At 33.9% G+C, this 27,031-nt stretch overlaps 2 protein-coding genes across 7 annotated transcripts; both read left to right on the forward strand.

The window, feature by feature from the left end:
• Positions 1–1,072: 1,072 nt before the first annotated feature.
• Positions 1,073–14,285, forward strand: LOC105221508 (protein eiger). The gene is made up of 8 exons (XM_054234235.1): positions 1,073–1,213; positions 1,523–1,803; positions 2,042–2,167; positions 2,571–2,848; positions 2,910–3,047; positions 7,747–7,877; positions 13,260–13,361; positions 13,728–14,285. The coding sequence occupies exons 2-8, from the start codon at positions 1,636–1,638 to the stop codon at positions 14,096–14,098; spliced, it is 1,314 nt and encodes a 437-aa protein (XP_054090210.1). The 5' UTR covers positions 1,073–1,213; positions 1,523–1,635; the 3' UTR covers positions 14,099–14,285.
• LOC105221456 (nucleolin) lies at positions 13,728–26,287 on the forward strand. Of its 6 annotated transcripts, none has more exons than XM_054234208.1 (9): positions 13,728–13,855; positions 18,927–19,209; positions 20,453–20,671; positions 21,005–21,757; positions 21,836–22,016; positions 24,643–24,785; positions 24,849–25,086; positions 25,147–25,534; positions 25,594–26,287. In XM_054234208.1, exons 2-9 carry the CDS (start codon positions 18,996–18,998, stop codon positions 25,786–25,788), a joined length of 2,331 nt encoding a protein of 776 aa, XP_054090183.1. In that variant the 5' UTR covers positions 13,728–13,855; positions 18,927–18,995; the 3' UTR covers positions 25,789–26,287. The 6 variants fall into 6 exon arrangements, with proteins under 6 accessions (XP_054090183.1, XP_054090184.1, XP_011196772.1 ...); XM_054234209.1 differs by having other exon boundaries at positions 18,930–19,209; XM_011198470.3 differs by lacking the exon at positions 13,728–13,855 and adding an exon at positions 15,029–16,237.
• The last annotated feature ends 744 nt before the right edge of the window (positions 26,288–27,031 follow it).

The raw sequence follows: 27,031 nt of genomic DNA on the forward strand, positions 1-27,031 counted from the left end.
GGCCCAAATTAAAAGAAGATTAGACTTCAATTTCTGAATAAAATAATGAAACATTGTCTTTTTACCTAAACCCCCCCAATTTTTTTTCCTGCGTTCGCCACTGGTTATTGGGTGTGATAGTGGTGGGATTACGCTTATTTCCGAAATGTACCAAATTTTTGATAAACATATGTGTATATATACAAATGTATGTATGTATGCATCTATCCGTCCTACACAGACGGACATTGATGTCTATTTGGATATATGTATGTATTTACTTATGTATGTATGTATTAAACTCTCTATCTATCTTAATATCAAAGTATAGGGTGTTAGAAATAATCGTTATTGGAACAAAAGTATTATACACTTGTGTCACATGTTGCGAGAGTATAGAAATGAGAAGTACGCTAAAGAAGCTAATGTTTTTAGCAATCAATTGTGTTTACTAAATATGAACGTGCATAAACCGATATGTATTCTGTATAAATCTGTAGAATTGTGAGCAAACACGACGCTCCCTTTGGAGTGATAGCGTACAAAAAGTCTATTTTATAGATAAATATGTATGAGCATGATTAGTTACCCCGCAGAGAAATCAACTAGTCATAAATTACTTTACAACTAGTATGCTCCCTTTGGAGTGATAGCATACAAAAAGTCTATTTTATAGATAAATATGAATGAATATGATTAGTTACCCCGCAGAGAAATCAACTAGTCATAAATTACTTTACAACTAATATGAACCTCAAGTCCATCTTATCAGCTAACTTTTTATTTAGCAACCTAATAATACATTAACTTATGGAATGTTTGCAATCAAGTGATTGAAATAACATATTAAAATATGTGTATTTTTGATATATGTAATTGTATTAAAATGCAGAAGTCACATTCTATAATTCTTTCTGACTTTTCTGACTTCTACAAATTTATTAAAATTCTAGTTATAAATTGCAGCACTATTACTGATTATTTTATGCTGCAGAGTTCATGTGAATACATAAACAGAGGCCTATCTAAATATGCATGTATGAATGTACTTATATTTCTTTATGTAGGAAGTAAATGTGATGAAGAGATTCCATTCAGTTCTATGGAAAATATTTAGCCGTGCGGACGTCGTCGTTCCAATAACATATAAATACATACAAGTGAAATATGAATAATAATTCCAGAGTGTTAAACATCTGCCAATTAAATAGAACGAATAGCCCGAAATATTTGTGTTCGTAATAGTCTTTTGCCGATCTCATCATACGCTGATACATTCATACCTACATATGTACATATGTATGTACTTGCATACATTTACAACAAGATTGTGCATACGGAGACTCACAAGTTATATGTCAGAGATTGATAACTTTGGTGATACAAGAATCGTGTCAAGCTAAAGATTTTGATAAGACACATAAATCCAGAACGTGAATCCTGGTTCAGCTTTTTTATTATTATTATTGTATTATGGAAATACATACATATGTAGATAAATTTAATACCAAACTATAAAATAATAGTTGCTATATTAAAATAGTTGTGGGTTGTAAGTGTTAATAATCTCTTAATAATATATACATATGTAAATGAACTTTTCCTGTGAAATAAGAGTATTGTTGGTCAGCATTTGTATATACCATTATTGCTATTATGACAATGGAAACGCTTAAGCCCTTTCTATCAACGTCACCCCGAGTGGATAGCGTTACTACAATACGCTTGAGCACGGCATCACATTGTCAACCCGGCATAAATCTTAAGAGTATTATTTTCAGCACATTGGCTGTGATCTTATTTGTATGTTTGTTCGGATTTATGGTGAGTACATTAATTAATTGAGTGTATAAAGACCAATTCCGTCAATCATACTATAACTTAGGTTAGATGATAGAATTAGTATACATACCTTCTTTTAAATTAAATTAAAACTTCCTCTGTAAAACGACCCTTTTAAATATAATTAAACATTTGGTTTCTTAAGCATACAAAAATAAGTATAAAAAACGTTCATTTATATATATGTACATATATGTATATACAAATACATGTTTTTCAGTATGCTCACTTTCGGCGTATTACTCAAATTGAAACGAAAGTTCAACATTTGACGAGAATAATGTTGAATATGCAGACACGAATGGGACTGATGAATTTGGACGAAGTGAGCGATTTTGAAAATGAGGTAAATATTCTTATATGAATAAAGTATTAAATTAAAGAAAAATAAACTAGTAAGGAAGTGGAATCCGAATGATCGGTTTTTTTAAATCGACACTCGATCACCCCTCTAAAAGTATATAGTCACATTTCAAAACTATCCGTACATATTGTCAGGGAAAGAGTGGTTCCTATAAACCCTAGTCCAAGATCAGGGATGTAATAGTTATCGAGTCCTCAATGTTTCTCCTATTACAGATAAATAGGATCTTATTAATAATATGATCAAAGGTTATCTTACCTCCATAATTTTTGAGCTTCTTCTCAAATTAAACTCAATTCAAACTCATAATTAGTATGATGACTTTAGCTTGAAATAAATTTAATTCTTAGTTTGACCGCTTTGTGCTCTTACTTATACAATATAGAACGATCCCGTGTTTATTGATCAACCAAATATATCGGACACCGGCAGAATAAAGTTAATTGGAAGACATATTCAATATACCGTGGGTGATGATGATTACGAAAAGGAACTTGATTATACTGAGTTTAGAAACGAATTGCCCACTATAAGTGATATTATTAAGGACGATTCTAAAGGAAATGGAAACGTAAATAATCATAATTTAATGGAAATATCAGATTATGGCGATTTGTACAACGATTTTTCCAAATTCAACACCTCACGGAAAAAGAATACAAGGTAATCAATTTATTTTCGCTTATACAGATTGCAAATAAAAAGTTTTCATTTGTACTTCCAGTGCGCGAAATCCTCGTGCCATTGAATCAGACTTATTTAACCAAGACAACGAGAAACGTAAAAGTGCGGGGGTAAGAGAAAGTGCTGGCGAAGAACATTTAGAATACTTAAATCATCCAAAGAAAATGGTGATACTTAGGTAGGTACATGTAATCGATTTTTATTGCCACTGTAAATGGTACTGATTTTACATATGACCATGTTGCTTTCAATAAGTCCACTTTTGAGTTTTTGACTTACACCCCAATTCTGTAAGGCTACTGGCGAATAGTCGCCAGTGTAGTTGCCTTGGCTACTGAGACTAGATTTCATATTACGATAAGTTATAATTAGTTTAAAAATTTAAAATTGTACTAACGAGGCAGAATTTTAAAAGGGCCTCTCTACATCGTAAGAAGGCGAAAAAAATATGATATTACACTTATGGATTGCATAATTCATATAACAAAGGTATACAGACGTCAAGAGCAAAACAATAGCAAACTGCAACAAACAAAATTACAGAATATACGATCTAACGTATGTACATAAAACTGTTTGTCAATAAGTAAAACTGGGTACCAAACTATATTTTACAGTTTTTTGAAAAATTTTATGTTTTCTATAACTCGAAGTCTCTCTAACTCGAAGTTTTTTTGTGGATTATAGTGATGAAATAAAGTTATAAAACTAAAATTTGGTAAGGAGGATCACACTAGGAAGGGGCAAATTTGAGAATAATTTTCTGTGAAAAGTGGGCGTGGCCTCGCCCCAAAATCGTCTTCACTTGTGGAAAAATTGTCAAAATCGGACTATAGCTTTTCAAGAGCCTGGTTATCGAACATGCAGAACTCAGTGCCTAAGGGTAATTTTTCACCGAAAATATCGGTAAATCTCTCAGATATTTTAATGTAATTCAGTGGGATTCTTTTTCTTCTAATAGTGAGTCTATGTACTAGAAATGGTGAAATTCCTTATATATCGGTAAATATGCGAGTTAGTTATAGTGTACCTTGGTGGTGAAAAATAGGGAAATCGGTCCATGAATTATCTCAGCCCTCATATGCCGAATATATGGAAAAAATTGTATTTTACCTTAATAAAATTACATAAATATATCGAGAGTATAAAATTCTCGGTTACACCCGAACTTAGCCCTTCCTTACTGTTTTCGTAATAATAATGTGTCCTGTTGGTAAAAATAGATATAATCGGGTTAATACTCAAGTACATACATAGGGGGATGGGGTCATATATAGAAGGGGGGATGGGGTCATATGTAGAAGTTCACGCAAGTGAGGAAAGTTTCTGATTGCCATTCACTCCCCCCTTTTGATGACGACCCCTGCAAACGTACTAAGGATCATGATTTGAGGGCATGCACCTGGAATGTCCGGACTCTTAATTGGGAAGGTGCCTCTGCCCAGCTGGTTGATGTCCTCATACAACTAAAGGCTGACATCACCGCCATCCAAGAAGTGCGATGGACGGGACAAGGACGGAAGAAGGTGGGCCCTTGTGACATCTACTACAGCGGCCATATAAAGGAGCGCAAATTCGGTGTTGGATTTGTGGTGGGAGAGAGACTACGTCGCCGAGTCCTGGCATTCACCCCGGTGGATGAACGTCTTGCCACAATCCGCATCAAAGCGAGGTTCTTCAACATATCGCTGATTTGCGCCCACGCCCCAACGGAAGAGAAGGACGATGTGACCAAAGATGCTTTCTATGAGCGCCTAGAACGCACCTATGAGCGCTGCACCCGCCACGATGTCAAAATCGTGCTTGGCGATTTTAACGCCAGGGTGGGTAAAGAAGGTGTGTTTGGCACAACAGTCGGGAAATTCAGCCTCCATGATGAAACATCGCCAAACGGCCTAAGGCTGATCGACTTCGCTGGGGCCCGAAATATGGTTGTCTGTAGTACCAGATTCCAGCATAAAAAAATTCATCAAGCAACGTGGCTGTCCCCTGATCGAAACACGCGCAATCAAATCGATCACGTTGTGATAGACGGAAGACATGTCTCCAGTGTTTTAGACGTGCGTACGCTCCGAGGACCAAACATTGACTCGGACCATTATCTAGTAGCAGCAAAGATACGCACTCGCCTCTGTGCAGCAAAGAACGCCCGTCAACAAACACAAGGAAGGTTCGACGTCGAAAAGCTGCAATCACAACCGACAGCCGAACGATTTTCTACTCGACTTGCACTCCTGATCTCTGAGAGCACTCATCAGCATCTCGATATAAGGGAGCTGTGGAACGGCATCTCAAACTCATTGCATACCGCTGCAGCCGAAACAATTGGTCTCCGGCAACGCCAAAAAACCAGTTGGTACGATGAGAATTGTCGTTCCGCAGTGGAGAGAAAACAGACTGCCTACCTCGCAACGTTGCGATCGACCACAACATGTTCGGGTTGGGATAGATATCGAGAACTGAAGAGGTAAGCGAGACGCATTTGCAGACGTAAAAAGAAAGAGGCCGAAATGCATGAGTATGAAAAGCTTGAAAAGCTGGCCGACATGGGTAATGCTCGAAAATTTTATGAAAAGATGAGGCGATTATCAGAAGGTTTCAAGTCCGGAGCATTATCATGTAGGGACCGAGAAGGTAATCTGGTAACGGATGTCCAGAGCACACTGGGATTATGGAGGGAACACTTCTCCGACCTGCTCAATGGCAGTGAAAGTACAACACCAGGAAAGTACAACACCAGGAGATGGATGGTTCCATTACCCGACCATGAAGAAATTCGAATAGCAATTACCCGCTTGAAGAACAACAAAGCGGCGGGGGCCGATGGATTACCGGCCGAGCTATACAAATACGGCGGCGAAGAACTGATAAGGTGCATGCATCAGCTTCTTTGTAGAATATGGTCGGAAGAAAGCATGCCTGACGATTGGAATCTTAGTGTGCTCTGCCCAATCCATAAGAAGGGAGACCCCACAATCTGCGCCAACTACCGTGGTATAAGTCTCCTCAATATCGCATATAAGGTTTTGTCGAGCGTATTGTGTGAAAGACTAAAGCCCACCGTCAACGAACTGATTGGACCTTATCAGCGTGGCTTTAGACCTGGAAAATCCACAATGGACCAGATATTCACCATGCGCCAAATCTTGGAAAAGACCCGAGAGAGAAGAATCGATACTCACCATCTTTTTATCGATTTTAAAGCTGCCTTCGATAGCACGAAAAGGAGCTGCCTTTATGCCGCGATGTCTGAATTTGGTATCCCTGCAAAACTAATACGGCTATGTAAGCTGACGTTGAGCAACACCAAAAGCTCCGTCAGGATCGGGAAGGACCTCTCCGAGCCGTTCGATACCAAACGAGGCTTCAGACAGGGTGACTCACTATCGTGCGACTTCTTCAATCTATTGCTGGAAAAATAATACGAGCTGCAGAACTAAATAGAGAGGGTACAATCTTCTACAAGAGTGTACAGCTCCTGGCGTATGCCGATGATATTGATATCTGGTGTCAGGTGGTGAATGAGGACAAGACGAAATATCTCCTGTCATCAAACAAACAGTCAGCGCACTCGCGTCTTGGCTCCCACGTCACTGTTGACAGTCATAACTTTGAAGTTGTAGATAATTTCGTTTATCTGGGAACCAGCATTAACAACACCAACAATGTCAGCCTTGAAATCCAACGCAGAATCACTCTTGCCAACAGGTGCTACTTTGGACTGAGTAGGCAATTGAAAAGTAAAGTCCTCTCTCGACGAACCAAAATCAAACTCTATAAGTCGCTCATTATTCCCGTCCTGATGTATGGCACTGAAGCGTGGACGATGACAACATCCGATGAGACGACTCTTGGGGTTTTCGAGAGAAAGGTTTTGCGCAAGATTTATGGTCCTCTAAACATTGGCAACGGCGAATACCGCAGACAATGTAACGATGAGCTGTACGATTTATACGACGACATTGACATAGTTCAGCGAATAAAAAGACAGCGGCTACGCTGGCTAGGTCATGTTGTACGGATGGAAGAAAACACTCCAGCTCTGAAAGTATTCGATGCAGTACCCGCTGGAGGAAGCCGCGGAAGAGGACGACCTCCACTCCGGTGGAAAGACCAAGTGCAAAGTGACCTGGCTTCACTTGGTGTTTCCAGTTGGCGCCAAAAAGCAAAAAGGAGGAATGAGTGGCGCGCTCTGGTGGATTCGGCTATAATCGCTTAAAGCGGTTCCTACGCCAAATATATATATATATATATATATATACATACATATATCTATTATAAAGAGTTTTAAAGTTCCTGTTGGCTTTATATGTATATATTATATCGGTAATAGATGTAGGATATTTTAGTCAAATTATGTGAACGTATAATTTTGTATTACAATTTTTCGAGAGGGATGTTTTGTGGCCTTATATTTAGCACTCGATGGAACGATGAGTTTTACGAGATATACGGCGACATTGACATAGTTCAGCGAATCAGGACTTGGCTACACTTGGTATTACCAATTGCGTCAAACAGCGAAATGAAAAAAAAAACAAATGATTCGCAGTTCTTAACTTGTTTAACTTATATTCGCGTAAGCGGTATCTACACCAGTAAAGAAGAAGAATCTTAGATATTCCATAGTTTGGTTACGGGGCAATCCTATATATAACGATATTGGTTATTCAAGTGGACTAATAAAATTTACGCTCAATACCCAATATATTTCATTGTACAATTCATTGTACAATTTTTTTGCAGAATTATAAATATACAAGTAATAGTGACGTAATTATGACGTCAAGTTGATTATTGCTCGCATTATTTTCTTCCAACACTTAAAAAATTAAGTATTTAAAAGGCGTAATATATACATATATATCCACTTACAGGCTTTCACATAAGGAATTAACAGACGTTAAAAATGAACAAAATATTTTACCAAATGAAGATAAAACCCCAAAGCAATCTCATAGGAGGGGAACGAACCAACGAAGGATTAAAAATTCGATTCTGAAGAAAGGTAAGTTTTCCAATCTATTATAATATTCTTGCAATATGTTGCACAAAGCATAATGGTTTTGTTCACCTAAAGGTTGTTTGTAACACCTGAAAACTGTAGAAATCTGATCATAACTTTTCAAGGCTCCAGATACCGAATGTGATATCCTCAGTGTTCTCGGGGCTGCCTTTGCACTAAAAAAATCAGTTACTGTAATCTAATGTAATGTTAGAGAAATTACGTGGGCATATTTTCCTAATAACAATACATATGTATGTATATGCATTTCAAAATTCATCATTGGTCAATATATGCTATATCCAAAAAAGATATGTGAATATATTTCCTTATATAGCTATATTTTGGTGCCGATACTGAGAGAATTAGTTTAAGCATTGTCGATATTTTTTTGGACTTTCTACAAAATAAACAAGTTCCGAGGCATTTATCAAAGGTAAATACAGTACGGTTATTCACAGTCTGTTGCAAATGGTCTTGCGTCCTTACAATTGAAAAAAAGCGAACATATTTTTGCTTTTACAGTAACAGAATCTACAGGGATGCACGTGCTACACCTTTGCAAATAAGCAATACTAGAACATCATTATATTGTGTGCAACATTGGAAATGGAACGAAAAATTAATTTAAAATATACTGTATTCAGCTAATTTTCCCTAAAACTTTTGTTCGGCACGTTTAAATTAAAAATGTGAAACTTTTATTTATAAACAATGTTCTCTTTCACAAATCACCTGTGAATTAATGGTTTACAAACAAAGAAGCCGCAAAAGGACGTTCACAGTTGATGGGAAATATTAGCAATTGTACAATTTTGCTAATTCAAATGCACAAGATTCTGAATTGCCCTAGTATATTTTTCCTAGCATCAATATAGTTGATAAGATAACTTTCAAATTGATTCTATACCGTTTATTTTGGTCAATATTTCCGATAGCAACTCAGCAAAAAGATGCGCTTAAAAGTAATTAAACACAAATACATATCCTTAAACAAAGTATACTTTTATAGAAAAGCTGTGTATACATATGTATATAACGGGGAATTTAAAATGCAATGACAAACACAACAAAAATTTGTGATAACATGTTGAACCGTTTAGCTGGTTATAGTCGAATCGATGAGAGCTCTCTTTCCTTCGCAGTTCGGCGCCTGTTGGAGATTCCAAGTGTAACCAGGTCGCTCTCCACCTGGTCCCTCCAACGGAGTGGAGGCCTTCCCCTTCCTCGGCTTCCTCCGGCGGGTACCGCACCGAACACTTTCAGAGCTGGAGTGTTTTCGTCGATTCCGTTGCCAACGTTCTGAGGACCATAAATCTTGGGCAAAATTTTCCACTCAAAAACTCCAAGTGTCGTCTCATCTGATGTTGACATCGTCCAAGCTTCTGCACCATAAAGCAGGACGGGAATGATAAGCGACTTGTAGAGTTTGATTTTGGTTCGCCGAGAGAGGACATTCTTTTTAATTGCCTACCCAGTCCAAAGTAGCACCTGTTGGCAAGAGGGATTTTGCGCTGGATTTCGTGTCTGACATTGTTGTTGTTGTTGATATTGGTTCCCGGGTATACGAAATTATCTACGACTTCGAAGTTATGACTGTCAACAGTGACGTGGGAGTCAAGACGCGAATGCGCCGACTGTTTGCTTGATGACAGGATATATTTCGTCTTATCCTCATTCATCTCCAGACCCATTAACTTCGCTTCCTTATCCATGCGCGAAAAAGCAGCACAAACAATATCATCCAGCAGCCAGCAGCTGTACACTCTTATAGCAGATTGTACCTTCTCTATTTATTTCTGCAGCTCCTATAATTTTTTCCAGCATCAAGTTAAAGAAGTCAGACGATAGTGAGTCACCTTGTCTGAAACCTCGTTTGGTATCGAACGGCTCGGAGAGGTCCTTCCCAATCATGACGGAGCTTTTGGTGTTGCTCAATGTCAACTTACACAGCCGTATTAGTTTTTCGGGGATACCAAATTCAGACATCGCGGCGTAAAGGCAGCTCCTTTTCGTGCTGTCGAAAGCATCTTTAAAATCGACAAAAATATGGTGTGTGTGTCGATCCTCTATTCACAGATCTTCTCCAAGATTTGGCGCATGGTGAATATCTGGTCAGTTGTGGATTTTCCAGGTCTAAAGCCACACTGATAAGGTCCAATCAGTTTATTGACGGTGGGCTTTAGTCTTTCACACAATACGCTCGATAGAACCTTATAGGCGATATTTAGAAGGCTTATCCCACGGTAATTGGCACAGATTGGGGAATCTCCCTTTTTATGGATTGGGCAGAGCACAGTGAGATTCCAATCTTCTGACCATATTCTGCAAAGAAGCTGAGATGAAAGAAGCTGTCGAGGTCGATTTATGTTACGCAGCATGATGACAACTCACACTACTTTTAATTGCAAAGTGAGTGGTGATAGTATAGACAATTTTAAATATTTTGGGATAATTTACTACGTCATCCTGGTTTGTAGCTGTGTCAACTCTCCTGGACCGAAATTCTAAATTGTCGCATTAAGATCATCGATATTTTTGTTTTTTTTACCATATGTGTCATTCAATCAGTCATTTTTGGTTATCATATTGAGGTTCCATGTCAGGAAAACTTCTCTTTCGAGTCAATGAAGTGACAGAAATCTCTTGGAAATGTTATTAATCCATCGAGGTGTCAACTGCGACGCTACCATTTCCAAATGCTTCTACAATCGCAATTTGATATTGTTGCAAAAACACTCATATATTAGTTGTTAATTTGGCAATTTTTTATGTGTCGCCACAAATTAAAAGATTTTAGGCATGCGATTAGCCCGTCAGTAACAGTTGATCCAGGAATAATTGGAAGAGCCTGGCGTAAATCACCTACTAACAGAATCCTGGCTCCACCAAAAACGTTCATCGACAATCAAGATCTTTTAAAGTCCTGCGCAGCGACTTATTGAATATTTGGAAAATCTTCGTTATTGCGCTATTTTTGGCGATTTTGCCGACTGGTGTTTCGTTCATTTGCATTTTATGAGTAATTTCAAGGCCGAATGTGGCGTTTGTTTGCCTACTAACAGGTGCCCCTATTCCCGTTAACCTTGGTGGTGAAAATGAGTGAAATTGGTTCTGGAATTACATCAGCCCTCATATACTATATATGCTGATTTTCTATTGGACTTTATGCTGAATATATAGGTCAAATTGTGTGTTATCTTAATAAAATTACATCAATAAATTGCGAGAGTATAAAAAATTCGGTTGGACCCGAACTTAGCCCTTCCTTATTTGTTACAAATTGTTTTGGGCTATCGACACAACCTTATACAATTGAACAATAACAAAAATATTTTAACAAAGCAACAATGACAACCTTCAAAATTCAAAATTTTCAAAATAAAATTCTCTTATTATGTTCAAGTGTTCGATGCAGTACCCGCCGGAGGAAGCCGAGGAAGGGGAAGACCTCCACTCCGTTGGAGGGACCAGGTGGAGAGCGACCTGGTTACACTTGGGATCTCCAACTGGCGCCGAACTGCGAAGGAGAGAGAGAGGTGGCGCACTATCGTCGATTCGGCTATAACCGGCTAAACGGTTGCAACGCCAATCACATACATATTATTATCTTACTCGCAATTTTTCCATATTTACTCACTCTCTAATCTTTTTCTGGCCTTCCACTAATATTTCAAGACTAAAATTAGCCAGATCAGTTGGCCGTTCTCGAATTTTTGCGAGACTAACGAACAACAATTCATTTTTATATTATACTAGCTGACCCGGCGAACTTCGCCCCGTCCAATTTTTATTTGAAATAGTTAAAACGCTTTTTGAACTCTGTTCAAGGCCATTGTTAATATGAATGATATGAAATGAATGTTAATATATTCAGGGAATAACGTCTCTGATCAATTTAAATATTTTTAGCGAAGTTCGTTCTTTGTTTTGTTGTGTAGCGTGTAAACAAATAAAGAAGATGGCTCTCCAACACGCTAACATGACACATACATACCTATGTATGTACATATGAAACTGTAAAATTTTGAACTTAAACGATAAATCGGTTTGAATCATTCGAATTCTCAGAATGAACATTTCCTCACTTTTAGATTTGCTGTGTTGTAGTAAACTATTCACTACAGTGAAATTATTATTTATGAATAAAGACGGAAACCTTAGTATATATCTGGTATAAAAATCCACGGGATTAAGATTTGAACTTGAGGTCAAAATTTTTAAAATTATTGATGAAAATTTTCGTAGAGTTGATAATAAGCACAAATTTTCATAAAATAGTTAATTTTTGATTTTATATTCAAGTTTTTAACAAATAAGTTAATTACAAAATTGTTAGTTGATAACATGTAACATTTAATTTTATAATCTTAGGATAGATAATTCTTAATTTTTAATAGCAGTATTTATTTTTTGAATTATAAACATTTTAATTTAACTTAGCACTAATTGGTGCACAATATTTTTGGTTAACCTGTCTAGAGCTAACACAAATAGATTTGATGGTTTTCCCACACGTGAGCATGCAACATGTAATTGCCCATGGGAAAAACATGGATTATCCAAATCTAACCCACAAATGGACATTTATTTATAACTTTATTCCATACTTATGTTGTGCTTAAGATAAAACAGGAAAATAGTGTTTTACAGTTCATACTTAGGTTATGCTTAAGCACTGAAAATGGGAGGCTTAAGCAATGTTTAAATAACAGCTGATTTTTGTTTTGAATTTGCTTTGAATTTTCAGCGACATCTTTCGTAGCGTAGGGCAAGTGTCCGTTCGTTTGCACTCAATAACAGCTTATACTTTTCCTTCAGTTCCCATAGGTGCTCCGACTCGCTAGTGTTGAAATTTGGGGTTCTTTTGTTGTTTTCATCAATTTTTGATATAATTTTCCTCGCAAATTTATGTATTGTCTGTTATAATTTAAATATTTCAAACATATTTTTATGAATGACATTTGTAAAACATATGTTGCCCATAACGTTGCCATATATCATAATAAAATTTTATAGAAATTAAGCATTGACTGTGAAACGCAAACGACTACTCAGTTTGCAACAATACTTAGCTAAGATTTTATTTAGGCACAACTTAAGTATGGACTGTGAAACCGGGCTTTAGCCATACAAAATTCTATACCTAAATGCAAATAAATGAATTTTTTTTTGCATTTTATAGTTTAAAAAAACTAAAGAACACGTTTTTAAACCATATCAAACTAAAAAATTAAAAATAATTGTTAATGCATATACTATGCTGACAAAAATAAATAACAAAAAATATTTATATATGTCATTCTATTTTTCCCATATTTTTGTTTGATATGATTTAAAAGCGTGTTCTTTAGGTTTTTTTTAACTACATTTATTTATTTACAGCTAAATCTGGCCGTCAAATGGAAGCTGTAGTAAATACTCCAGCCGCACACTTTCATTTAAACCGCAAAATACCAGACCGCTTTGCCAGCATTAAAATTGATTGTAAGTATTTTTGTAACGCATTCTTAATATTATTCGAATGTAGTTATGATGATATAAGACTGTATGTCAATATCAGGAAAATACGAATACCACTTTTTCTGTTTTTACGTATTAATATTCCAATTATTGGTAGAGGTTATATTCTTCATCTAGATTTTTATACTTTTACAAATATTTCAAATTATTTCTGAAATTTTAAATTAATGTCTCACATTTATTACTTTGATAGCTTTATTCAATTTATTGAAGTTGTAGACATTTATTATTTCATCTTTGTATAATTGATAGTCTAGTAATCCGTTAAGTAGAGTTATAAATGGTAATAGACTAATCAAAGTATTTATTGTTTTTATTTGTATTTATCAGCATTCTCTGGCGACATGTATATTGGTCATCCCAGTTGGTCGAATGAAATTGATGTGGATAAGTATTTCAAAGTGGAAAGTGGCGTATTGACAGTATATGAACCGGGCCTTTATTACGTGTACGCTCAGGTTTGTTACAACAATACTCATGATCAGAATGGATTTGTGATATTTCATGGTCATAAGCCCTTTCTTCAATGTTTGAATACTGTACCAACGAATATGCCACATAAAATTCATACTTGTCACACGAGCGGTCTTATCTATCTAAAGGAGCATGAAACAATTCATTTACGTGATTTTCATAGTGAGAGAAACGCCATTTTAAAGGATGCCAATAATCGGAGTTATTTCGGGTTAATAAAAATATAAAGCAATAAGTACATAAGTACACATAGCAATAAATGTATATATATACGTATATATGAATACGTTTTCATTGCGATTCATTTTATCACCCATTTGAATTTGTTCTTGGCTGTTTAAATTATTATTAAACATAATCATTATATACAATTTTTATACATATTTATGATAAATAAATGGGAATAACTTTTAAGCTTCGATTCTAGCTTATTCTGCTATAGAGTAAAATGTATGAAAATTAGTTAGCGCACTGCGTTCCGATCACGACCAATTTCATGTGTCGTGAGGCAACTGTACATCGAGATTATTTTAGTATCCAGACTTATTTGAATGGTACCTAACATTTTTTTGCAATATTTAGTTCTTGGGAAAATTAAACAGTACTTACATGATGGCCGGCCTCGACGATTTCTATTATTTTATGGAATTATCCGAAAATTGGCCTTCCAGAGCGACAATCGCCGAAACCAAAATGGTTCATACAGCATCAGATTCATAAGAACATTTCATAGTTTCACAAAACTGTCTGATAAGTTTATTTATTACGAATTGTTACCATTCTAACACCAGCGGTACCCGATCTCACATTACTAAAGCCATCCATTGAAAAAATAATGTCCCAATCTCTATTATAAAGTGGTAATGGGTTAAGCTAGAGTGTAGATGCACACATGACTAATTTAAAATATTCTATAATTCCCACGAAATCACTCTTATATAATTGATGAATTATCTATTATTGAAAAATATAATAGATGATACGGAGCAAGTAACTTTATTCATATTTATGCAATTAAATTTAAAGTATAACGCATGTGTTCCAATATAAATATTAATTATATTCAAAATAACATTATTTACTAAATACATAAATAATCAAATATTTTAAGTATATATATTGCATATACATACATACGTTTCTGATAGTAAATTTAACATGTAACAGGTGCCTCTGAAAATATAAAGAGAAAATAGTTTTCGTACTCTAAAAGCACGATTACTTGTATGTATATACACATAATTACATATGTTTTGTATAAATATACATACATTTATAAATACATTCGACTGGCTATTGCGCAGGACAGATACGTAGCTCCGGGAAAACGATAAAAATACTAACTGATTTCTTCGCCCGAGCTTTTATTTATCGTAAACTGTTCGTCTGACTAGTGTGACTAGAAATTCAAAATTTTAGATGGTTATTAGATGTACACACTTTTATATTATAGGTATACTCGTGTGCAAAGCCTATCCTTAGTTCTGAAGCAAGAGCAAGGTTATATCGACTTGTTGCATTGTGTTATTTTGAACAACTTTGATGTAACTGCGCAAGCTATAAGTTACAATTGAAGAACACTGCGAATAATGTTAGAAAATCTTTAGAATTGTTAAAATATTCAGACAAAAATACGTATGTATGTATGTACATATGTCTCATAAATGGCGTAGTAATCGAAATATCTCTTAATACACTAATAGCTAATTAATTTTTTTTTGTCAAATTCAATTATAATAAATGATTAAAATGCCAAGCAGAAAGCGATTTCAACAATTTTTGAATTTCATATTCGAAAATGTAACATTTTGGCAAAAAGTCATGGTATAAATAAAAAAAGAATTATTAAAATCGACACTCAACACTTAGTATAATAAAAGAAGTCGTATTTCTGTAACTATACCGTTAATTTAAGTTATTACGCTGAATTACTTTAAGGGTAATCGTCATTATCATAACATATCTAAGTTCCTTGATATTATGAATCAAATTATTTATCATTAACAGCTGATATTATTGTCGATGTAAAAAGGCACTGATAGAACGAAGTGCGCCCTCGAACGAATGAGCTTTCACGAGTGCTCCATACGAGTACGAATTAGAAGTACATATCCAGGTTCATATGTACTTGCTATAAATTACGGTAACAACGAACACGAACACCACTTTAGAATGTGAACAGTAAGGATATTGACTAATTGTGTCTGCTGACGTATACAATAATTTCTGATTAAGTAGAAAAATACTATTTAGAGTGATAAAATTACCTATTAATTAATTAATTTTGTATTGTGGTGAGTAAATGACTGAGTAATATTTTATTTATTTTTTGAAAGTGCAAAATTTACGAAGGATTAATACTTTCGGTATGTACTGACTACTATATAGCATATGTATATGTATAACGAAAATATTGACCATCTACTGTACGAATATTTGGCAGCAAAAGAAGTGAAAAATGTTCAATTGTTACGTTTGGTGAAATATTGTTCTCTTTTACGAGCGTAAATTACTTGAATATCTTTAGATATGTCTATATGTACATATATGTGTAGTTATGCATATCTTTAGAGAGTCTAAGTGTCCTAATATATTCATACATGCATGCTATGTACAGATAAAACTATTGATAAATTGTACGCAATACCTACAAATGTACATACATATGTATGTAATACTATCTGTGGCTAATGGGAAAAAATGCAAATACATGCGCTTGTGTATACATATGTATATTTTTTATTGCAACATTTTCCGGTTATTAATAAAGAAGATTTATCATAGATATAAAGGTCGAACATTTTATAAGTATATAGAGTAATATATGTTGAATGTAAAATTGCCTTGGGCTGTTTAGAAGTTTGCAATTCTGTATTATATAAAATTCTAAAAGTAATTTCCCTTTAATAAAAATTAGCGTATTTATTGCATATAGCGTTTTTATTGCGACCACGTATTCCCATAATATAAAATATATGTATATTCTTATATATGGAATACTACAATATACAAAAATGATTAAGAATCATACCGTTGTATTTGCGCATTAATATGTACTGTTGAATATAATGGTATCTCATGTAGACATTGTCAATGGCTTTCCGCTGTATTTTAAGGTACATTATGGTTTGGGATGTACTGAGATTTTCATGACATTACAAAACGACAGCAGAGGTAGTGGTCTATAATTCTAAAGATTCCAGCATACAAAATGCAGCAAAAATTTTATTCTTATAATTTGTTAATTGCAAGTTAAATGTGAAACATATCATTCGAAATCATAAGTGTGCGATTATGATGAAAATCGCACTACAATATACTTTATTCATTCCTTATTCTATCATTTTTTAAATATTTAATTTTTTAATGCATAATCGTTTGATAATGAAAAGCACATCGATATAAAACAATAGTTTTGTACATTTTTTTTGCATGAGCTACTGTTAATTTTTATTTACTAATAAAAAATTTGAGATAAAAAGAAACGAAAAAATGCAAATACATGCGCTTGTGTATACATATGTATATTTTTTATTGCAACATTTTCCGGTTATTAATAAAGAAGATTTATCATAGATATAAAGGTCGAACATTTTATAAGTATATAGAGTAATATATGTTGAATGTAAAATTGCCTTGGGCTGTTTAGAAGTTTGCAATTCTGTATTATATAAAATTCTAAAAGTAATTTCCCTTTAATAAAAATTAGCGTATTTATTGCATATAGCGTTTTTATTGCGACCACGTATTCCCATAATATAAAATATATGTATATTCTTATATATGGAATACTACAATATACAAAAATGATTAAGAATCATACCGTTGTATTTGCGCATTAATATGTACTGTTGAATATAATGGTATCTCATGTAGACATTGTCAATGGCTTTCCGCTGTATTTTAAGGTACATTATGGTTTGGGATGTACTGAGATTTTCATGACATTACAAAACGACAGCAGAGGTAGTGGTCTATAATTCTAAAGATTCCAGCATACAAAATGCAGCAAAAATTTTATTCTTATAATTTGTTAATTGCAAGTTAAATGTGAAACATATCATTCGAAATCATAAGTGTGCGATTATGATGAAAATCGCACTACAATATACTTTATTCATTCCTTATTCTATCATTTTTTAAATATTTAATTTTTTAATGCATAATCGTTTGATAATGAAAAGCACATCGATATAAAACAATAGTTTTGTACATTTTTTTTGCATGAGCTACTGTTAATTTTTATTTACTAATAAAAAATTTGAGATAAAAAGAAACGATGTTCTTTTACCAACAGTAATGTCAAATATATGTATATATTTACGCACAAATAATAATATGAAATATACACGAACCATACTTACATGTACATTTTTCACAAGCCTCTCCATAAAGAATTTAATTAGTGAGATTCCTGTCTAACGTCAAACGTGCTGGCTGGTGTGGAAGTAGAGATTAGTACGAGTATAATAAAATATTGAATTAAGGAATGCGGCAACCCACATGCATATGATCTAATATATATTAAATATCTAAAAGTCCTTTTAATACGGATATAATAGAAATATATGTAAACATACATGCATACATCAATGTACATATATGTAAAGACATACTATTATGTTCCTAATCGGCCGGCCCCCGCCGCTTTGTTGTTTTTCAAGCGGGTAATTCCTATTCGAATTTCTACATGGTCGAGCAATGGAATATCGGTTCCATTGTCGTAAATTGGGGAATCGGGTTCGCCATCTCCTGGTGTTGCCTTTTCACTGCCATTCAACAGGCTGGAGAAGGGTTCCCTTCACAAACTCAGTATACTCAACCACTATATCACCTCTGGGTGTGCCGCAGGAATGTGCTCCGGTCTTGAAACCTTCTGTTAGTCGCAGGATACAATCCTCATTCATCATACCAGCTGGTTTTTGACTTTTCCGAATGACTATGCAAAGCTAAATATATATATACTACGCTATACGTTTAAAATTAAAACAGTAATACATTAAATTTGTACATTTTTAGCTGTTAATTTACATTTGATATACCATTCTCTAATAGCAGGTATTCGACGAATCTTTGTAAGGTCTCAGCAAGGAGTGCCCAATTAATCCAAGAATCGTTATCAATATGAATCTTGCTCCCTCTTTCATTATTTTAATACAACTATTTTGTGCGGCAATTGGTTCATTGCTTCAACGGTCACCTTATTCCCTGCAGGGAGCTGTGGACGAGTTACATCATCGGGATGTTGCAAAATATCCACTAAATGCACCACCTTCACAATCATACTACTTTAATGGTGCTTTCAACACTGGTACCGAACAAGATTACTGGAATGATGGTAAGTTTATACAAATTTCCTTCCATAACTCGAAGTATTGAATTTGCAATAGAAGTAAAATTTCATAAAAATTTCCTTCCATAATTCGAACCAGGGCATAATACATAATATGATATTACACTTATAGATTGCATAAACCATGTAACAAAGGCATGGGATACAGACAAACAAACAAACAAAATTATAGAATACATGTTTTAACGTATGTACATAAAACTTTATGCGAAGGATTATGGTGATTCGAGTTAGAGAAGTTCCACTGTATATACTTTTTTTCATTTAAGTGTTTTTTACTGAATTATTTTACAAGAATTGTGAGTAACGTATCCCATTATATTAGGCGAAAAACTATTTTATATTGTTGGGAAATCTCAAATTCTGGAGAATCTGATATATATAATCTGTGAGAGAATTATTATTATCCATATATGTACATATGTATATCGGATATTAATGGTAATAATAATAAAATTTGGTGAGTACGTTAAACATAGAACATCGGAAATGCAATGAAATTAAGTACGTATGATGCCTCTCCAATAAGAGAAAAGATGCTTTTAATTGCCACAATCTACCCATATCGAAAGCCCATAAAGTATCATAACTAAGACATAAAAAAGTTATGAAAGTAAAATTTGGTACAAAGAATCGCATTAGGGAGAAGCATATTTAGATGCAATTTTTTTTGGAAAGAGGGCGTGACCCGCCCCATACTAAGTGTTTTCAATGAAATTCTTAACACCCTGATGATACGGACGGAATATGGGCGAAATCGGTTCACAACCACGCCTACTTCCCATCTCCCATTACAACTCAATTTAGGAACCAGTGAAAATAGCGTAATAAAACTTTACACAAATACTTTTTCTTCTAATAGTGAGTCTCTTTACAAAATTTAAATATATACATAATTATAGGTTTTTCAAAAATACGGTGGGCTTTATTCTGTATATATCGGTAAATATGTGAAATATCTTAGCGAAATTAAGTGAGCGTATAGTCTTGGATATGTCCTTGGTGGTGAAAATGAGTGAAATCTGTTTAGGAATTACCTTAGCTCTTATGTACTATATATGACGATTTTCGTCATTATATTGGACTTTATGGGTCAAATTGTGTGTCATCTTAATAAAATTACATCAATAAATTGCGAGAGTATAAAATATTCGGTTGCACCCGAACTTAGCCTTTCCCTACTTGTTTTATTTATATCGTATTGGAGCATGATATTTCCTTTTTACAGATTCTCTTTCTCCTCTCAATAACATCAAAATTCTCAATAGGCACAAATTGAATAAGATTCTCGCCAATTATTTGAAACATGAAAATTCCAATAACGATCCTGACAGTTTTGGCCTCGGTCCGTTCGATGATTACGAATTTGACGGTAATAACCAGATTTCCTTAGAGCCCAATGAAAAGGCACGTTTATCATACTTTAGAGAGCGTGATAGCAAAAATGGTAAGCCCAATGTTTTTAAGTCAAAATCAATTTCCTTCTTTATTTGATACATATACAATTTGTCCGGTATGTTGTAAAATCGGATAATCAGTTCACTCTATTTTTTTATTTTTTTATACTACTAAAATTTTAATTCGAAAAAGAAAGTTTAAATTAGAGTTCAGTTTACTAGGGACAAAAAAATTATATTTTGTCGCTCTTTGATTTCGAATAAAAGATATTAGGAGAATAGTATTAATAATATGTATATCTTTTCATATCATCATATACTTATTTATATATGTGTACACTCGCATAGAAGAAATATTCAATGATTGCATTAAAACGTTTCAGACTTTCAACCCACTTCGATATTTCGAGAACGTGAAATTCAAAAAGCTCCTACAAGCGTTACAGTTCCTGAGCATTCTGAATTAACAAAAGAGTTCTTGCGTGAAATCGAAGATGCCCAGGAATTTGAACGAGAAGACCACTTTAAAGAAACTTTGCGTAATCTATTGGAGCAATATCAACAACAGGAGAATGATATTGAAGATAGTGAGTTCGAAGAAAAAAAACGCATGAGAATGCCTCCCTTCTATATGCTAATGCAAAAGAAACGCTCATATCCGGTACTGCCTTGGTTACCCTATTCAGAACGTAAAAAACGTTTTCCAGTCGCGAAACGATCAACTAAAACTTTGTACAGCGGAAATATGAATTTGGGAAAAACCGATGAAAAGGTGACTCAAGAGTTGAGCGAGTTGTTTGGGTCTTCTTCGTCTTCAACAAGTGACGAAAAGAGAAAACGTTCTACTGATGAACAAACACAAACTTCTTTTCATGGCTTTACAGCTTTAGCGCCAACTTTCGAAAATGCCACACTATTGAAGGGTCCGTCCAATAAACAAAATGTCACAAATACTGATAAAAATATTGATGTATTGTTAAACGAACACAGCCTTCATATTCCCCATATACAGAAGGAACATAAGCACCGAAAACGAAGCGATCATCACGGTTCTCATGAAAGTCATGACGAAGAAGAGGGAAGCACTGAATCTGAAGAGCGAGAAGATGAAGAAGGTGAAGAGGAAGACGAAGAAGGTAGAGTCTTTCCAAATTTTAAATCTTAAACTAATAATTTAAAAAAATTTAACATTATTTACTTTAATTTAATCATAGAATTCGAAGAAGAAGACTTGGAAAAACGTAAGAAAAAGCGAGATTTAAACATCGTAAAGAAATTTCTTAGGGATGAAAATTTTCCGTCACAACGCACAGACAATCTAAGACAAAAAAAATCCATTGATTGGTCAACATACTTTGGGATAGATCGCAAAAAGAAGGATACTAAGAGTCCAAAGTAAGATTAAAGAAATTTTAATTTCCCATTTTTATAATCTATATGTTAATAACCGTGTATCCGGGTGCCCACCACAATGTTTTAGTACGAAAAACAAAATAATATTTCACCTTAAGCTCTCGGATCGTTGTTATTCAACTCGAAAGCTAGCTAATTGTAAGTGTATTTATTTTATATAGTGTTAATCTTTTTTACTATGTCAACAACGTTAAGATTCCACGATAACAAATATTTAACAACCAGACCATTTCTCGGTAGGGATTTTCCAATTGCTTTAATACTCTTTCGCCCTTGGTGTGTCGAAAGATTTGGTAGACATAATCTCATAAGTTAACACTTTTTGAACATTTTGCTTATTGACAACATTTCTGTATTACGTCGATGTGCACTTCTCAACATTTGCTTGTAAAACACTTCTTGATCTTGCTAAAACTCGAAATATACCTAGAAAAATGGGCTCATCAAGTGCTCAGGATTTTACATTTTAAAACTGCTTATTTATTTGGCAACAACTCACAAAAATTACAATACAGTTGATCTCCTTTTTACACGGTTTTTTTTACACGGTGTTTTTGAACACTTCCCAGTTACCATTTGTACACGGTTTTATTTTTTTTACACGGATTTTTTATTTTAATTGTATACTTTTTATACTCTCGCAACCTGTTGCACAGAGTATAATAGTTTTGTTCACCTCACGGTTGTTTGTGTCACCAAGAATTATAAGAGTTAGATATGGAGTTATATATACATAAATGATCAGGATGACGAGTGGATTTGAAATCCGGATGTCTGTCCGTCCGTCTGTCCGTGCAAGCGATAAGTTGAGTATATAACTCGCAAACCAATAAACCTATATAAACCAAACTTTCTGCAGTCGTTTATTTTAGCCGTTTCCTTATACAGTCCAAAAATGAAAGAAATCGGATAATAACCACGCCCACCTCCCATACAAAGGTTAGGTTGAAAATTACTAAAAGTGGGTTAATTCGCTAACGAAAAACGGCAGAAACACTAAATTTCACATAAGAAATGGCAGATGGAAGCTGCACTCAGATTTTTTTACAAAATGGAAAATGGGCGTGGCGTCGCCCACTTATGGGTCAAAAACCATATCTCAGGAACTACTCGACCGATTTCAAAGAAACTTGGTTTGTAATAGTTTACTTACATCTCAATGATATGTTGAAAATAGACCAAATCGGTTCACAACCACGCCTACTTCCTATATACCAGAACTTTGAAGTGGATCTGAATCGTTTACATTACAATATATAAAGTAAGCACTAGTGAAGATATCAGTGCAGAACTTTGCACAAATACTATGTTTATAGTGTGGCAGCCCCATTCTAAAAATTGCCGAAATCGGACCATAGGTTTTTAAGGCCCCATATATCGAACACGAGGATCTCGGTGCTTCTAGTATAATATTATGGTTTCCAACTTTCAATGGACTTTATAAAATATATATGACGAATATGTGGGTAAATTTGTTATTACATAATATAAATAAAGTCTAATAAATAAATTGCGAGAGTATAAAATGTTCGGTTACACCCGAACTTAGCCCTTCCTTACTTGTTTGCAATAAAATCAAAATTCCATACGTCAATACGTCATAAATCCAATTCTGTTAATAGAATTTAATAAATTTTAAATTAGATTTAAACTAAAAAATACAAATTATAGATTCGAAAGCCAGTGAAAAGGTTGCAACAATTTCAATACGTAAACAAATAAATGAAGCTATATGAAGAAGTAAGAAAAAAGAAGACACAACGATTATAGACGAAACTTTGAAATGTATTATTTTTTACCATTCCCATAATAGTTGTTGTTCGTTCCTTCTAACAGTAATATGTACATACATATAATACCAGAAAAGTCTATAACAACAAAAACATTGTAAATTCCCTGTACGAATAGATCGATTTTCATGTAAAATAAGATCTTTTTTACACCCTTTCTATTTTTTGTACGATTTTTTACTTAAATTGGTCCCAATAGCGAGTTTTATATAAAAAAATTATTTTTTTTTACACGTGTAATTTACTGTCCCAGTTAACCGTACAAAAAGGAGATCAACTGTATTTAATCCGTGGGTACCCGGATACCCGGTCACTAAATGACGTCGAAAAAGTTGGTCATTAATATGTTACAAAACACTACCAAACGACAAAACAAGAAAGACCAAGGGGTAGGTTCATATAGAACAGAATTAGTAATACAATATTTAATTAAGATCAGCCGTTCATAGCTGCAATTTACAATTACAATCATTTTTATATTTGCATATTCATATGTACGTTTTTAGATACTGCAAACTTTGATATTTTACAAAATTCGAAGTCCGAACATATATAAAATATATTAACAATAAACAACAAAAATTAGCATTAAAATATATTTATATAAATAAATATTAATTGAAAATTTAAAGTGATATTTAGAAGAGGAAAATCTTTGCATTTGTAAACTTGTAACATTATTTTATTTGCCTTCCATTCCTATTTTCCTAAAATTAAGTCGTAATATCCACCATTCTTTGGCGTTAAGTGTCTAAAGCTGGAATTATAACAAATATCATTAGTATGTAGTTTATCACTTATTTTGTATTGTTTTCTAGTGAAGAGGAAACTGCTAAAAATGAACAGGAAAAGAAAAGCCGTGATTTAAATAGAGAAGAAATAAAAAGTATGGATAGAAAATTACAATCGATTGAAGATTTCATCATTGATGAGACCATAAAATATACCGGAGCTCATGAAGGTAAACTGTGTAGAAGAAGGCAATATATTTTATAAATATCATTATATAAATTTGTTGTTATAGGTATAGCAAATCCTGATGAAATAAGGCGTTTGAAGGACCATGTGCTTTCACGTTTAGCTACAGCATACAGTTTGGAAAAAATGCGTCGTGCTTTAGAAAAATTGAGAAAATATGTTGAAGCTGATAATCATTTACTGCGCAATGTAATCGAGCCGGACGATGGTAGTGAAAATGGAATAGAAAAGAGATTATCAGTCAAGAAGGAACAAGCGACAGAACAAGATTTAGAGAATAATAGGTAAATTCAAATAAAAATATTCAGTCTAAAGACAATAGAATATACGTTCGTATTAAACAGTCTATCCTCGGCCAATGACATAACAAAGGAAATTAACACGAAAACAATGATGGGCAACAGTCGAGCCTATTCCACCATCGAAAATATCGACATAAAAAGTCGCGATAATTCGGAAAATGTAAAAAAACGCAAGAAGAAATTGAATAGCTACGTACGTTATCCGGAGTTACCCAACAACTTCAAGGAAGCAGACGAGGATGTTAGCGTTGGACTTTATGAAACGTTAAATGACGCATATTTGGGCAATAAAAACTACATAATTGGCTCGAATCAGTGTCCTTTAATTAAATCAATGGTAGAGCGTTGTAGTGGTGTGGAATTTCTAAGTGTGGATACCAATCAAGAGCTCTTGCCCATTTGTGGAGTATATCAAATCTGTTATTTATGTGTAAGTATCAGTAAAAAACCAATATTTAAATCAGACATTGTTAACATATATTATTTTAGGGAACTTCACAAATGGCTTGTGATTATCAATATTTGGCTGAGGCCGATTCCATTTGTGGTGACAACAATGATTGTCAAGCGTCGGCTCGTTCTATATTGATGATATTGCGCGGCACTGTAACCCAACAACTTGGACCAAAAGAATGTATGAAGAATTCATGTTTTCGCAGTGCTATGCGAGAGATTGGTTTGTAGACCATTAACCGCCAACTTAATAAACAAATAAAAATAAAAATGATATGATGTATTCATCAATATCGAAAATACATGCATATACAACTAGTGGAACTATAATAAATATAAATATATTTTGAAGTATGATATAGTTGAATATAACAAATGTAATTCGTGTTATGGATTCTGTTGTTGAATTTACAGGCTTTATTGCATACAGACATACATACATATGTATGTATGTAGAAATATATAAGCATGTAGCATATAAAAATGCATATATAAAATAAATTTACTTGACTATAATTATAAATAAATATATGCAATGTGAACGGTAGACATACTATTTTTATTTCAAAAGACATATTAAAAAGTATTTTTATGTATGTGTATGTATTTTTTAACTATAATAAATTAATAATATTTATAAAATAGGGAGAACAATATAATTGAATGAGTAAAATTATAAATGTTAAATGTGTAATTTGAATTTAAAATATACTACAAGGAGAAATTATCACTTGAGTCTTTTACCTCTGATATTTACATATGTACATACACACATGAGTATGCAGTACGTCATGTTGCTTGCTCAATGCAATATTTTAACTATGGAGACTACCGGTACAGTATGGTCAACATAATTCGTCCATTTTTAACATCGATTAGTTTATGCTATAGCTAGCCTGTCCAATTCGTTTCAATAAGATACCTTTCTTAAGGTCCGGAATATATGTACATATATATATACTTCCGTAATACTTACACTAAAAAGTCAATCAGAGTGATGGAAATATACAAATTTCATAAATTTTTAATACCAAAAGACAGTGTACTAAATTTCTTACCGATTTTATTAATTTTTGCAACTATATCGAAGTACCTACATCTAAGTGGAAAGCAGAAAAATGTCTCAGGGTTGGATTCGATGTCAACTAAATCTAAAACTTACCAATCTAAAGAGGATTAGATCGTCGAAATACATAAAATTCTATCGTACCGTATCATCGAATCGTAATTTCGCCCATTAAGTGCTGAACATATAGACGACGACAAGCGACGAGCGACATCTGCCAAATATTAAAATACAAGCGTTCTTATGGGCACAGCTTTTTAGACAGCAGCACGACTTCGCGACAAAAGGGTCTTCGCTGTCGCCAAATTAGAAATGTTTCTAATTTTGCCGACGACAATGACCGCTGTAGAGCTGCCACTAATATGTGAAATGTAAAATTATTCAAAGTTCTACCAAGTATGACGTTAT

This window comes from Zeugodacus cucurbitae, chromosome 6 (genome assembly GCF_028554725.1).
Source record: "Zeugodacus cucurbitae isolate PBARC_wt_2022May chromosome 6, idZeuCucr1.2, whole genome shotgun sequence".
NCBI classification, from domain to species: Eukaryota; Metazoa; Arthropoda; class Insecta; order Diptera; family Tephritidae; genus Zeugodacus; species Zeugodacus cucurbitae.